Source organism: Impatiens glandulifera, chromosome 2 (genome assembly GCF_907164915.1).
Source record: "Impatiens glandulifera chromosome 2, dImpGla2.1, whole genome shotgun sequence".
In the NCBI taxonomy this organism is placed as follows: Eukaryota; Viridiplantae; Streptophyta; class Magnoliopsida; order Ericales; family Balsaminaceae; genus Impatiens; species Impatiens glandulifera.
This window is the reverse complement of record NC_061863.1, coordinates 56,071,835-56,087,265: the sequence shown is the minus strand read 5'-3', so window position 1 is coordinate 56,087,265 and position 15,431 is coordinate 56,071,835. Positions and strand designations below refer to the sequence as shown.

At 35.4% G+C, this 15,431-nt stretch overlaps 2 protein-coding genes across 2 annotated transcripts; both read left to right on the top strand.

The window, feature by feature from the left end:
• The first annotated feature begins 412 nt into the window (after positions 1 to 412).
• On the top strand, positions 413 to 4,641 carry LOC124923908 (protein unc-13 homolog). Its single transcript, XM_047463907.1, has 4 exons — positions 413 to 2,052; positions 2,132 to 2,584; positions 2,664 to 2,850; positions 3,624 to 4,641. Exons 1-4 carry the CDS (start codon positions 418 to 420, stop codon positions 4,601 to 4,603), a joined length of 3,255 nt encoding a protein of 1,084 aa, XP_047319863.1. The 5' UTR covers positions 413 to 417; the 3' UTR covers positions 4,604 to 4,641.
• Positions 4,642 to 5,935: 1,294 nt separating this feature from the next.
• On the top strand, positions 5,936 to 8,013 carry LOC124925783 (40S ribosomal protein S3a-like). The gene is made up of 7 exons (XM_047465878.1): positions 5,936 to 6,027; positions 6,098 to 6,145; positions 6,244 to 6,349; positions 6,901 to 7,038; positions 7,142 to 7,327; positions 7,456 to 7,656; positions 7,766 to 8,013. The coding sequence occupies exons 1-7, from the start codon at positions 6,017 to 6,019 to the stop codon at positions 7,862 to 7,864; spliced, it is 789 nt and encodes a 262-aa protein (XP_047321834.1). The 5' UTR covers positions 5,936 to 6,016; the 3' UTR covers positions 7,865 to 8,013.
• The last annotated feature ends 7,418 nt before the right edge of the window (positions 8,014 to 15,431 follow it).

The window sequence follows — 15,431 nt, the reverse complement described above, 5'->3', positions numbered from 1 at the left end:
ACATGATTAAAGTAGCTAGTTAAATATTGTAGAGAACATTTTTTTAATTATATACTAATACTTCTAACATCATTTAATTAATTTTGTACTAATTAAAATTAAATACTTTAGAAATTATCCAAATAACCTATAACCAAACAAGAGATTGAAGAATCAAGCACAAGAAATTAATCATGTCATTGTTTAATAAAGATATAAATGAGTAAGTTTTCAGTTAGATAAGAATTAGTGGTGATCCTTAATAATAACCAATAATAAAAAAAGCTAATTTTTTACTTTCCATTATTTCGCAAAAAACACTCTCTCTCTCTCTCTCCTCTGTTTCATAGTTTCTTCACAGAAAAACATGGCATCATCAACAACGACAGAACATAGTACCTATTATGATAAATGATCTCTCCGTCACCTTCTTCCGACATGACATACACACATTTCTCTCAGCCAAATCCTGAAATTTCTTGTCCGGAAGTCGACGTCGGCCCTCTCACCACCCTTCGAGAATCATCTTCTTTAACTCCTCTTGCAATTGACCAAATCAACCCCCCCGATCTCGACCCACCCGCCTTATCTCCCCTTCCCTGCACCATCAAAGTTTCCGACCTCATCCTCCCCTTCGGAAAACTCCAAAACATCGACTCCGATGACCTTCGCGAGACCGCCTACGAGATTTTCTTCACATCCTGCCGTTCTTCTCCCGGATTCGGCGGCCGGAATGCACTCGCCTATTACAACGCCGGCGTCGACGGCAATCCTGACTCCGCCTGTGGATCACCGATGAAGGGGAATAGTACTGCACCGTCTGTTAGCGGTAGCAGGGTTAAGAGAGCTCTTGGGTTAAGAATGCTTAGACCGTTGGTTGTTACACGCCGGACTAATTCAATGGACGGTGGTGGTAACTTTTCTTGTTTCTCACCCAAAATTAGCCCCCGCGCTTCCGATGGAAATGTAAACGTTAACGGTTTATGTAGCCCCGGAGTTACGTCGTTTAACACCGTGCCCTCGTCGCCGATGAGAGGGAAAAGACCGTTGACGACGGCGGAGATTATGCGACAGCAATTGAAGATCACGGAACAATGCGATAGCCGATTGAGGAAGACCCTTATGAGAACACTTGTTGGTCAGATGGGTAGGCGACCGGAGACGATAATAATTCCATTAGAACTATTACGGCACCTGAAACCGTCGGAATTTTCCGATCACCATGAATATCATATCTGGCAAAGGCGGCAACTTCAGATTCTCGAATGCGGTCTCATTCTTCACCCATTTGATCCAATTGATAAGAATTCCGATGCCGCAATCCGTCTCAGTGAACTCATCCGTTCCGCCGATCAAACCCCTCTCGACGCTACCGTTGTCAACTCCGACACTATGCGTTCTCTTTGTAATTCCGTGTTATCTCTCTCATGGCGATCAACCAATACCTCCGATAGTTACCCTGCTGCCGAGATTTGCCACTGGGCAGACGGATACCCACTCAACGTTCACATTTACCTGACATTGTTACGATCCATTTTTGACCTACGAGAGCAAACCGCATTGATCGATGAAGCCGACGAGATACTGGAGCTAATCAAGAAAACATGGACAACACTCGGAGTAAATCGACCGATCCATAATCTCTGTTTCATGTGGGTGCTTTTCGAGCGGTTTGTTGATGGAGGTGGCGGTGGAGGGGTGGAATCAGAGCTTTTAGGGGCGGCGCTTACAATGATGAACGAGGTTGGGGGTGATGCAAAAAAGGCGGCAGCGGCAGCATCGACGGAGGAGATGGATCCGATGTATGCAAGGATTTTGGAGCCGTTGATGGGTGCGATTAAGAGTTGGTCTGAGAAAAGATTAGGCGATTATCATAAATACTTTCACAAGGGTATTATAAGTGTGATGGAGAATTTGTTGCCTTTGGTTTTCGCCGCAACGAGAATATTGGAGGAGGACGTATCCGCCATGGCTGCGATTACAAGGTCAGAGACGACGGCGACCGCCGGTGACTTAACCGATAACAGAATTGATAATTATATTCGATCATCAATCAGAAATGCCTTCGCCCAGGTTATTTATTTTCATACCCCTTAATCCACTTGTTTCATTTCCATTTCCAGTAATATTAACTTGTTTGATTTCACCAAAGATAGCGGAATCTGAAAACCTAACGAGTTCAACGTTTCAAGAGCAAGAAGTGGCGGAAGCTCTTCTCCAATTAGCGACGGAAATGGAAGAACTAGCTATGAGAGAGAAGGAAATATATAGTCCCATTTTGAAGAAATGGCATCCGATCGCTGCTGGATCGGCTGCGGTGACCTTACATGCATGCTATGGCGGCATGTTGAAGCAGTATCTTGAGAGGGTAGCGTCGCTTACTGCCGACACTTTGAGGGCTCTTCAAAGAGCCGGAAAACTCGAGAAGCTTTTGGTGCAGATGGTTGTGGAGGATTCTGTTGAATGTGAGGATGGAGGGAAAGCTATTGTTAGAGAAATGCTTCCATATGAAGTTGAGACTGTTATAATGGGATTGTTTAGGGATTGGATACAAGATAGGGTTAAGAGGGGAAAAGAATGCATTAACAAAGCCAAAGAGAATGAGGTGTGCTTAAAAAGAAGTTCTCTTAACTTTTGATTCATTCAAATAAGTTATTTGAACTTTGAATTTTGTTTTAATTTAGGCGTGGAAGCCGAAGTCGAAACATGAGCCCTATTCTCAATCGGCCGTGGAGTTGATGAAGACGGCTAAGGAAGCGGTGGAGGATTTCTTCGAGCTTCCTATTGGCATTTCCGATGATTTAGTTCGGAACTTTGCAGACGCGTTGGATAATTTATTTCGCGATTACATTGCTTTCGTCGCCAATTGTGGTATGATTTTGTTCTTTTTTTGTTTATAGAATTGAATAATCATATTTAGGACCGAACTTGGTAAGGCCAACAAGCCTACAAGTTAGAGTTAGGATTAGGATTAGGGTAGATGAATAGCATGACAAACTTTTTAATAAATAAAAAAAGTATTTACTTAAATTTATTAGTTTTTTTAAACATAAAACGGTTTATTACAATGGTTGAGATCCTTGAGGATGAAAATGAATATAAAAAAATTTGGGTATGGTTGAAATCTCACCCAACTACAATTTCTATAACTAGTAACCAGGAGTGTTGATCAGTTTGATTTGCATGTTATTTGAGTTTTTCGTTTTTGGGTTCTGTTTTTTTTTTAGTTATTTTTTAGTTTTTTTAGCTAATTTAAAAACCGAATTTGAAATTTTAAATAAAATCAACGAATTCGAATTTAATATTAATTTGATGCTTTTAATATATTATATAATAGAAAATATTCTATTTTTGGTTTAGTTTTTGAGTTGAACTCCAAATTGAAAATAAAAAATGAAATTCATATGATTGAATGTTCGGTCACCCAAATTATTTGAACACTCTAACCAGTTCAATTAGGGTAGCCAAATATTTTTTTTTTCAAAACTTAGAGCAACTCTACATATTGATTTTCAACTTGTTTTAAGAAAAAAAAATTAAAAATTAAAAAAAGGTCTAAAAGGATTCATTTTTCGGGTGACAAAAATAAAGATTGTATTTTGTTAGTTGCATTAACTAACACTATCAACTTTGATCAAAAACAGGATCAAAGCAAAGCTACACACCAAACTTACCACCACTAACCCGATGCAGTCGCGACTCCAAATTCGTGAAGCTTTGGAAGAAGGCCGCGCCATGCGCGGTCATCGTCCCCAACGAATTATCCCTTTGCAGAGCAGAAGACGGTCAGCCAATCCGTTCATCAACAAGCCGTGGCACTCAACGTCTCTACATCCGTCTCAACACTGTACAATACATCCTTTCCCAGATTCATTCCCTCGACAAATCCCTCTCACTTTCATCCCGTATAATCCCCTCTCCACGCGAAACAACTCGTCGCCGTAGCATTGGTTCATCCTCTTCCTACTTTGAAGCAGCCGAATTAGCAATCCAAGCCGCCAGTCAACACATATCCGAAGTCGCAGCTTACCGTCTCATCTTCCTCGACTCGAATTCAGTACTGTACGATTCCTTATACATGGGAGATGTCGCCACTTCTCGTATTGATCCCGCGTTAAGGATTTTAAAACAGAATCTCACCTTACTATGCGCGATTGTCGCGGAACGAGCTAAGCAAATGGCGGTTAGGGATGCAATGAGAGCTTCTTATGAGTCCTTCTTGATGGTCCTTCTTGCTGGAGGAAGTGCACGGATTTTTAGTCGGCAGGATCATGAGATGATCGGGGAGGATTTTGATCGATTGAGGAAGCTTTTTGGGGAGTGCGGAGAAGGGTTAATTACAGGGGATGTTTTAGAACGTGAATCGGAAGCGGTGGAAGGGGTGGTGGGGTTGATGGGACATACGACTGAGCAATTGGTGGAGGATTTTAGTATTGTGGCGTGTGAAGCTAGTGGGATAGGTGTGGTTGGAAATGGAGATGGACAGAAGTTGCCTATGCCGCCCACGACTGGGAAATGGAACAGAGCTGATCCAAATACGATTCTTAGAGTTCTTTGCCATAGAAATGATCGAGCAGCTAATCAGTTCTTGAAGAGGACATTTCAGCTAGCGAGGAGGAGGTGAAGTAAGTGTTCTTGGAAGGAAGGACTTCATTTTGTAATTGAAATTGAAAACATTATTTGTTGTAAGAAAATTAATAAATTGTTTCCAATCTTAGATTTAAATATTTTGTTTATCTGGATTGGAGCTTTCTAGGCGCCAAGATTCGGGGGTCAAGTTCATGTTGGCGGGTTTTAGGATTGACAGGTTATTGAGTTGTGTTGATAAGTTAATGAGTTGATCGTTTATTAATTTACGTCAGAATCTCTCACTTGAACATGGTTTGGAGCCTTTTAGGAATCTTGTTAGGTTCATGTTTATGGGTTTAGGGTTGACATGTTAATGGGTCGGATCGATAGGTTAAGGGGTTCGAGTGAAATGTTTTTGATCTGATTATTAATTTAGGTCAGAATCTCCCACGTGAACATGACTTTGTTTATTTGTAATTGATCGAATCCCTACTCGATTGATTTGGTTTATCTCGGTTCAGGAACATGCCTACATAAAATGAAAGTTTCGAAAAAGCAATGTGCTTTGTAAATTGTCTAACAAGTGTACTGCGAAGTTAGCGACTTAGTCCACTGATTCGACTTAGTTCAAATATCTCCACCTAATTTAGTAGGTGAGTTAAGCGAAGAAGTAACTAAGAGAATTAAGACAAACAATCAAATCATGAACAAAGTAGTTAGTGTCTTGTGCAATCATTTAGTGGTATAAGAAGTGCTTAACTCAATCCAAATCTATGTAATTAGTTCAATCTTTATTTGAAAATAAAAAATATTAACACAAAAAAATTAAAGTTCATCATAAATTTATTTACAAAAAAATCTTATAAAAGAAAAAAAAAACATAAAACTCAACAAAAACGAATTGAGGAGTCTATTTTGGATCATTTCAGACCGATCCAATTTGACTTCTTATTAAAAATGTTAAACGGGTCGACCTAATTTTGACCCGAACAAAAAAATTATATGATAATAACCGGATTTTTTTATATTCAATTCTGATCATGTTTTCTTTTCGGGTTTAAAATTATCTGCCTAACGGCAAGTTTTACTCACTTAGTTAATTTGTTGAATTTGATTGCGGGGCTAAATCCATAACATGCAGGGATTAGTGGAAAAAACGAAATCTTATAATTAAAAAATAAAATAAAATAAATAATATATATTTATTTTACTAGAATAATTAAATATATAAAAGGGCAATAAACAAAACCATGATATAAAATTATGCTGAAAGCCCAATAAGTAAAATTAAGCGGAAAGCCCAATAAAAAAATTAAGCGAAAAGCCCAATCTATATACAAGGTCCAATAATGAATCCAATATATAAAGGGATTGCCAGTGTAATGTAGGGTTTTAAGCTGTATTCGATCTCGCATCTCTCGGCAGTCGCCAAGTTCATCATTGTATCTTCTCCTTCCATCGCTTGACAATGGCCGTCGGGTATATCTCTTTTCTACACTGCATCTCCTTTCGTTATATCATCTTCTTATCTAACTTTCACGATCTACAGGAAGAACAAGAGGATTTCCAAGGGAAAGAAAGGTGGAAAGAAGAAGGCGTAAGTTTATATATAAAATCATCGTTCTACATTCTTTTACATGCTTAATTTATTGATGAATTCGTAATATACTGATCCGCTTGGTTTTGTTTCTCTAGAACCGATCCGTTCGCCAAGAAGGACTGGTATGATATCAAGGCTCCATCTCTGTTTACTACTCGCAACATCGGAAAAACTTTGGTGACTCGTACTCAGGGTACCAAGGTATACATTTACTTTTTCTAATATGATCCTTTTCAGCGATCTAATTAACTTTGTAAATCTGGTATGCTAGTTTGAATATAGGAAGTTGTAGTTAGCTTTGAATATTCATGATGTTGATTGAACTGTTTAATACCCCTATCTAAGCATATTGTACAATTTCCTATTGTTTATGCCTGTCTGGTTGGCTGATTTGAGATATTTAAACAAATTGAGTTTTTAACTGCTTAGTTTTTCTTCTCCTGTACCTTGACTATATGTGTACGACCTCTAAACGTTGAATTTTATTATCTATAGAAGAATTCATGATAATATAGTTAGTAGTTTTTCAGCCCCTAGAAACAATTTTGTGTAGATCTTTTTCCATGTGACTTCTTCTATAGATAATGTTGCTTAAAAGGGTAATCTTTAGTTTCTGTTGTCTTCAAAAATATCCTTAAAGAATTGGTCTTTTACAGTCCTTTTACAATTTCATTTGTTTACATTTCCACCCTTCAAAATGTGTTTTGTTATGTCAATTAATTAACTTAAGGATTCTTGAAATGTCCTTCCAGATTGCTTCTGAAGGTCTTAAACACCGTGTGTTTGAGGTGTCCCTTGCTGATCTTCAAGGTGATGAAGATCATTCCTACAGGAAGATCCGTTTGAGAGCAGAAGATGTGCAAGGAAAGAATGTCCTGACCAACTTTTGGGTACATCCATGAATCTCATTTCCTATTATTAAATTGATTTGATTTCTTCAGTTCAGTATGTTCTAAGCTACTCCCCTTTGATTGACCTCTTCTAAAATTTCAGGGAATGGACTTCACCACAGACAAGCTTAGGTCCCTTGTCAGGAAATGGCAGACTTTGATCGAAGCCCATGTGGATGTTAAGACCACAGACGGTTTCAGTTTGAGAATGTTCTGCATTGGGTTTACTAAGAAGCGCCCTAATCAGCAAAAGAGAACATGCTATGCTCAGTCAAGCCAGATCCGTCAGGTACTATAACCACTCATATTTTAATTAAATTTTTTTTACTTGATTGTTTCAATTTTTATTCTGCATTCATCAATAGTAATCTTTTTTTTTGGGACCAAATAGTAATCCATATTAACCATTTTGTACAGATTCGCAGGAAGATGATAGAGATCATGGTTAATCAAGCTCAGTCTTGCGACCTGAAGGATTTGGTTCAGAAATTCATTCCTGAATCTATTGGTAGGGAGATTGAGAAGGCAACATCTAGCATCTACCCACTTCAGAATGTGTACATCCGTAAGGTTAAGATCTTGAAGGCTCCCAAGTTTGATCTTGGCAAGCTTATGGAGGTACAATCTCAATCCATTATGCTCATCTTCTTTGCGTCATCTGTTGAATTTTCAAGTTTTGGTTCGTATAATTTTATGCTAATATTTGAAATGTTGCATGGTTATTAAGGTTCACGGGGATTACTCAACTGAAGACACTGGTGTAAAGGTTGACAGACCCGCCGAGGATGAGACTGCTGAACCTGCAGTCGTTGTTGGTGCTGAGTGATGATATGTGTTAGAAGTTTCCTTTTCCTTTTGCCCAGTTTTTTTGTGTTGTCAGTTTAATACTGCATTCCAAATTGTTAGACTTGTTTTGTTTTACCTTCCAACATAAATTATATTTGTTCAACTTAAGGATGGAAATTTTGAACTTAATTGAGTTTTGAAATTTTATTTGAAAAAATCAGCTTGGTAATATTTTCTTACTTTAAAGTTCTTTTGTTAATCAATCCTGTGTGTTACTTGGTTGGACCCTTGGTTTGAAATAATTAAGCCATTATTGAATACTATTTCAATAAATCTTATTTGTCTCTTAAGGTAGGTATTTATGTGCAATAGTAAGTGGTCGTGCTTATTATGTGTAATTTTGTATTTTGTATTTTTTTAGTTTTCCTCATTTTTAGTGTATCATTTTTTTACCCTTTTCAACTATTGATTATATGTTCCACTTTTCTGATGTGATCCATATTAGTCATCTTAAAATTTGGTGAGAAAATTAAACCATATTTGGAGGATTTTCCTAATTATTTTCATTCATTTTCTATGACTGATTTCTTTAGCTTTGAATTATTGATTAGTTTTCAAAGATGGCAGATGAAATAATATTTTATTCAGGATTTTGCCACTGGGATATTTGTGGGTCGTTTGTATTTTCCAATGAAGTATGTATGTATAAACCATGGAAAAGGACTCCTACATGACAGGAACAAATCTTATGTTCATGTGGTATGGTTGATATTTTTATGATTGTTTGAGAGATGTATGATTTACCGAGCGAGAAGGAGAAACACTCTTTAGTATAAATGATCAGATTGTTATTAATTTGGAATGGTTCAACTGTTTCTCAAACCAATGTCATTGTCGTGAATTCAAATGTACCAGATCACAGTCCTTTATTCTTCTCATGGGGAAGAAGATTCCATTCAAGTTTTTCAAATTGTTTTTTTGTTGGAAAGTGAAGATTTTCAAAAAATAATTGAAGATTCTTAGTTGACTTGTGTTAATGATACAAAGATGTAACATAACTGGGAAACTGTTGAGGATTTTTTTCAATAATAGAAAAATGTTGAATCAGTGGAATATGGTGAATTAGGATACTATTAATGAGGTTCTTATATATTTCTACTGGTTTCTCTTTAAAATTACATATTGAGTTTTAATGGTTCACAGGATGTATATTTTAAAGGGTCTCAAAAGAGTGACCCTTTATCTATATTCCTTCTTAATAGATCTATTTCATACGAATTCCATCCAAAATGCAGAGAGAATGAAATGAAAAATGACATATTTTTCCTTTTGCTAGAGCTGACAGAGAATTGATTGAACTTTACAAAAACAAAAAACATTGATGTTAGTTTTCTAGTATGACAGGCCTTCAAATTAATGAGGATAAAAGTCAAGCATTTATAGCAGGAGTGGAGAAGGAAGGAAGAAAGAGACACACTGATCAATATCTTTGGCATTAAAGAGGGGCTGCTGCTGCATCCAGACAAATATCTGGGACAGCCGCTTATAGTTGGAAAACTTAACACTATCCATCGCACCTTTGCTGGAAAGAGTGAGGCAAAAGCAGGATCTTGGGATGTGCAAATAAGAAGTGTTATATGCTGGTAGGCTTGAGCTCACAATTAGTACTTTGTTTCGGACTCAAAACTATTGGTGCCAAAATTTTATGCTTTCAAAACCACAATTAGGATACAATAGCTAGCTTTAGACAATTTGGAAACAGCTTCTTCAACAGACCAAAATTTGCAAAAAAAACTGGTTTCGCTGTTTTGACACAACCTCTCGAATTAGTTCCTTCAAATTTGTCCAGACACAATAGTAGGATTCTGTAATCTAGGATTCCTTAATTTTCATGCTTTCTATTCTTGCCGGTTATTATTTGTCAGGTTTGTATATGATCTACGAAATATTCCATTTTCAACCACCTTCTCTTTTTTGGCTTGTTAGATCACGATCTCAATCAAACTCTAAATAGGTAAGTAACATAACTCGAATAATTTTTGGCTTGTTAGATCACGATCTCAATCAAACTCAAAATAAGTAACATAACTCGAACAAAATGAAGGCAGAGAACGGGATAGTCTAGGTAAATAGGAACAAAAAGAAAAAGAAAAAGACCAGTGAGCGAGATTTACTAATCTAGTCATTTAATGTTTTTAAAATTCATAAACAAGAGAAAAAATAATGCATTTAACATTAAAATTCGTGATTTAAAAGTTCTACATACTCAAGGTTGTGTTTATTATTTTCATCAATTAAAAAGTGGGATTTTAATTTACTTTTTTTTTTTCATTTCTCTAGGTGTACATTTATGTGTAGATATTTTGGGTTGAACCATCTGTAAGTGAGTTGACTGCGTCAATTTAATAACCGAAAGACTATGAATTCTGATAATAAACATGGTTAGTTCTCAAAATAAAAATTTTGGTATATTTTATCTATCTTCTTTGAGTGATCTTTTATTTTTTTTCATGTTATAAGCGCCATTGTATATTAAATCAAAACTATCTACTATCACTGTTGTGGAATAAGGTCGCCCTCGCCCGATTCCAATTTTGCGATGAAACTGTAGAAATTATACATGGACCAGTTGTAAACCAATTCTCAGAGCTTAAAAATATTTGATTCCTCACTTGGTAAGTTTGTTTATTTGTTTTTATGTAATTTACTATAACTATTTAAATCACGGAACAATGACTAATTATTGGAGAGGGCTTAATAACTAATCAATCTATCACTAAAATTTCTATTATATCCATTCTTTCTGATAAAAAAATCAATCTTACCTAATTTGTTAAACATATATAATATATCTAATAGAGTTTAAGATCTGAATTATAAGAAGACATAAAGAAGAAACTATAGACAATTAGTAAAATTAAATTAGTTAATATAGACAATAAACTAGATAAAAACATCATATGTCATATCTTTATATCAAATTAGGTTTGATAATTATTTGAATATCTGATTTTATACCTTCAATAATATATTCATATTCCATATATTTTAAACTAAATAAACAAAATTAACTAAAAAAAAATTAATATAATAATAATTAAAACATATTTTCTTATTAAATAAATACATAAAAATAAAGTTGATATATCTATAAAATAAAAAAAATGTTAATTATAATGATACAATATATTTTTCTAAAAATATATTAAATATCAAACCATTAAATTAATATTTGAGAATACTTCATTTTCATTATTATTATTATTTTTTTTTATATTCTCCAAACTTATTATAAGACCATAACACTTAATTTATGATTTTTAACTTTGAAAAATATTAAATATCAAATGATGAGTACATTTGAGAATACTTCATTTTAGAATATTCTTTTACTTATTTGTTTTAGTCTTAAAAATAATTCGATAAATTTATTTTATTGTCCGTCTTGAATAAAACACAAAATTTAAAAAGAATGAAACGATATCATAACGTTGGTTTATAATAATTTATTTTTTTTGTAATGTTGGTTTATAATAATTTATTTCTCTGGCTTGTCAGGATACATATAACTATATTATGTTTCAAATAATGAAAAATTACTTTTGAGAATATTTTATTTTTTTATATTATCTTATTATATTTTTTCAAACAAATCAATAAGCTTATTATACTTTTCAAATAAATTTTTGAAAAAGTATAAACAATATTACTTCATGGCTCTATAATTAAAAAGATTTTGGCACTTGAAAAATATATTAAGTAGTTAATAAATACAATCAATATAATATAAAAATAATAATATTTCAATAATTACATAAAGTATATCTATTATATAAACATTAAATTAAATTTATAAAAAAATTAATATAATATTAATATTATCATAATTAATAATATCTTACTGATAGATTATTTTTATATTATATTTTTATTATATTATATTGATTATATTTATTAGTATTAAATAATAAAACCACTTTAAAAATACTTCGATTTTGGACTTATTAAGTATCAAATATTAAAACATTATTCTCTTAGCCAATTCCGGCATATTTTTTTTACTACCTGGTTTATTTTTTTAAAAAGTATCATTTAAGTCTAATTTGTTGTTGGATGGGATACAAACAAAGAAAATTTCAAAAAAAATGAGACAATATTATTAAATATTATTGTCTTTAATATATATTGCGATTTTGTAATTTTTATTTTAAATTTTGAGAAATATATCAAATATTAAATTATTAAATTAGTATGATTAAGAATAATTTATTTTTAGCTTCACAAAAGTTGGTTCATGGGAGATCATAGGAGATTCGTGAACTCTCTGTTGAGAAGGTTAGTTCTCAGATTCACATTGACAATAAGTAACTCGATATGTGTAAAGAGAAAGAAATTAGGGCACACCAGCGAATATAGAGCTACATGGTTAAAGTCGGAGATATAAACACCAATTTTTTCCATGGATTTTCTAACGCGCAAACAATAAATAATGTGACTAATTTGATTTCGGTCGAGGAGGAAGTTCATGATAGTGAACCAGAATTTTCTACGAGTATTGTCAAATTTTATAGGGATTTGTTTAAGGAGCCATTTAAGGCCATACCTAAATTGAATGGTATTATTTTTTATTCAATTAGTTTAGCGCAAAAAGATAAGTTGGAGGCTCAATTTTCATTAGAAGAGGTTGATAGGGCCATTAAGGGATGCGAAAGTGATAAAGTGCTAGGATGCGACGAGTTTACTTTGACTTTTTTTAAGAATGCATGGCCTTTTCTTAAGACGAGAATTATGGAAGCAATTGATCATTTTTATCGTTTTTCATCATTTGATGAAAGTTGGAACTCTACTTTGATATGTCTATTCGTAAAGCTTCAATGACTAATGATGTGAAGAACTTTAGGCCTATTAGTCTCGTTTCATTTCTCTATAAGATTATTAAAAAATGTTTGACCAACAGATTGAGAAATGTATTATAGTCGGTCATATCTAGTAATTAGATGACGTTCATCAAATATCGTCAAATATATGATGCTGTATCAATAGCCAATGAGTGCATTGACTTAGCTAATTCAAGATGTGATAAATGTTTTTTTGTCAAGTTAGACATCGAAAAAGCTTATAAACACGTCAATTGAGAGTTTTTATTTGATGTAATGGGCATAATGAGAATGTGAGTTTAAGCATTGATTGTCAGAAAATTGAAAGTTATAGGCCTTTATTGTCTTTTATACCATTAGGGTTTATTTAATTATTAATGGGCTTGGGCTTGTATGTATAAGTAATTTAGGATTTCTAGGCTAATTACTCCTATATAAGGATTGTTTGTAAATGTTGAATATACAACACTTAAGATTCTCAAGACTTTTTTTCTTTAACAAATATTTATTTTCTAGAGTTTCATATCTTCACAACTGTTCTTAGAAAGATCCAATAGTCAAAGACAACATTTGTTATCAGAGCTAGATTGAAGAAATGTCGTCGATAAGATCAACCAGAGATGCAGCGACAATGAAGATTGGAAGAGAAGGGAATGTGACGCTCTCCTATCCGTTACTCACGAAGAGTAACTACTCGGTATGTGCATTGAAGATGCAGGTAAAATTACAAGCACAAGGAGTGTGGGAAGCCGTGATGCTCAAAGATGTCGACGAACGGATGGATAGAATGGCTCTCGCCGTCATCTATCAAGCACTCCCCGAGGACGTCCTTCTCATGGTGACTGAGAAGGATTCTGCCAAGCTAGCGTGGGAGACACTAAAGACAATGCATGTTGGAGTGGAGAGAGTCAAGGAGGCAAAAATGCAAACCTTGAAGATACAATTCGAGGCAATTTGCATGAAGAATGGAGAATCGGTGGATGATTTCACCATGAAATTGACATCCATCGTGACTAGTATTCGCTCGTTGGGAGAGAAGGTGGAGGAGATCTCCGTCGTCAAGAAGTTTCTTAGAGCCTTACCAAAAACATACATGCAGATCGTTACAACGATCAAGCAATTTAGTGACCTCAAGAATATGATCATCGAGGAGATTGTCGGTCGTCTCAAAGTCCACAAGGAGAGCCTTCACGGCTATGAAGACCAAGAGGAGAAGCACCTATTGCTCACGCATGATGAATGGATGTCACGAATGAAGAAAAACGGAGAAGCTGATTTTTCTTCTGGATCGTCGAGTCGCCGCGGCAACGGTGGAGATAACCGAGGTCGTGGCAAAGGGCAAGGTCAAGGGAGAGGTTGTGTAGAAAGCTCACCTCAACAAGAAGATATCAAGCCCCGCAAAGACAAGAGCACAGTGAAGTGTTACGCTTGTCAAAAGTATGGGCACTACGTGTTTAAGTGCCCTAGCAATAGGTATGACGATGAGGCAAACCTCACTAGCTTCTATTACGAGGAGCCAACATTAATGTTTGCTGAGGTAGTGATGAAAGCTTTGCCCAAAGACGATGATGCAAACCTCGCTAGCTTCTATGACGAGGAGTCAGTATTAATGTTTGTTGAGGGAGACGAGAAGACAAACCTTGAAGAGTTCATACAAGAACCGTCCAAGGAGGAACTAGAGGTGGTGTTGTTCAATGAAGAGAAAGTCATGGAGAAACTCCTCGCAAGTGGCGATGAGTGTAATCACACCGATGTGTGGTACCTTGACAATGGAGCAAGCAACCATATGACGGGCCATCGAGAGAAGCTCAATGAGCTCGACGAGAAAATTACCGGAAATGTGAAGTTCGAAGACGGAAATAAGGCGCACAAGTTTCCTAATCCATCTTGCGGGGAAATATATGTGAGCAGAGATGCCATATTCGAGGAGGAGAAGAAGTGGGAGTGGTGCAATAACAACATCAAGCTCGTACAAAATTCCGTGGAGTTTGGAATCTTACGAGATGTCTATGTGGAGGCACCACTGGTAGAGATGGATCCTGATGAATTGTTGTTGCTCACCACCGACGAGCCAACAACATATCACGAGGCGATAGTCGAAGAGTCGTGAAATGATGCCATGAACAAAGAGCTCAAGTCTATCAGGAAGAATAAGACATGGGAGCTCACCGACTTACCATCTGGTCACAAGACCATCGAGTTAAAGTGGATTTTCAAGTTGAAAAGAGACAGCGAAGGCAACATCCTCAAGCACAAAGCGAGATTGGTAGCAAAAGGCTATGTGTAGAAGCAAGACAATGATTTTGAGGAGAACTTTGCACCGGTGGAGAAACATTACACAGTCAGGTTAATTCTTGGTATCGATGTGGAGAAGAAGAAAGATAGCATTGAGGTGAAGCAGGAAGCTTATGCGAAGAAGGTGTTGAAACAGTTTGCAATGGAGGATTGTAACTCGAGAAAATATCCTATGGAAGCAAAGTTACAGCTTAGAAAGGATGTGGAAGGAAGCTTAGTGGATCTAAAGGAGTATAAGCGTATCATCGGGTGTCTTAGATACTTGACGCACACTCGACCCGATATCTCTTATGCAATTGACATAGCGAGTCGATACATGGAGAAGCCTACCACTCTACACTAACAGGCACTAAAACACATTCTTCGTTACGTGAAGGGAACGACGAATTACGGGATTCAGTTAAGAAGAGGATGAGAAGTTGAAGAACTCGTTGG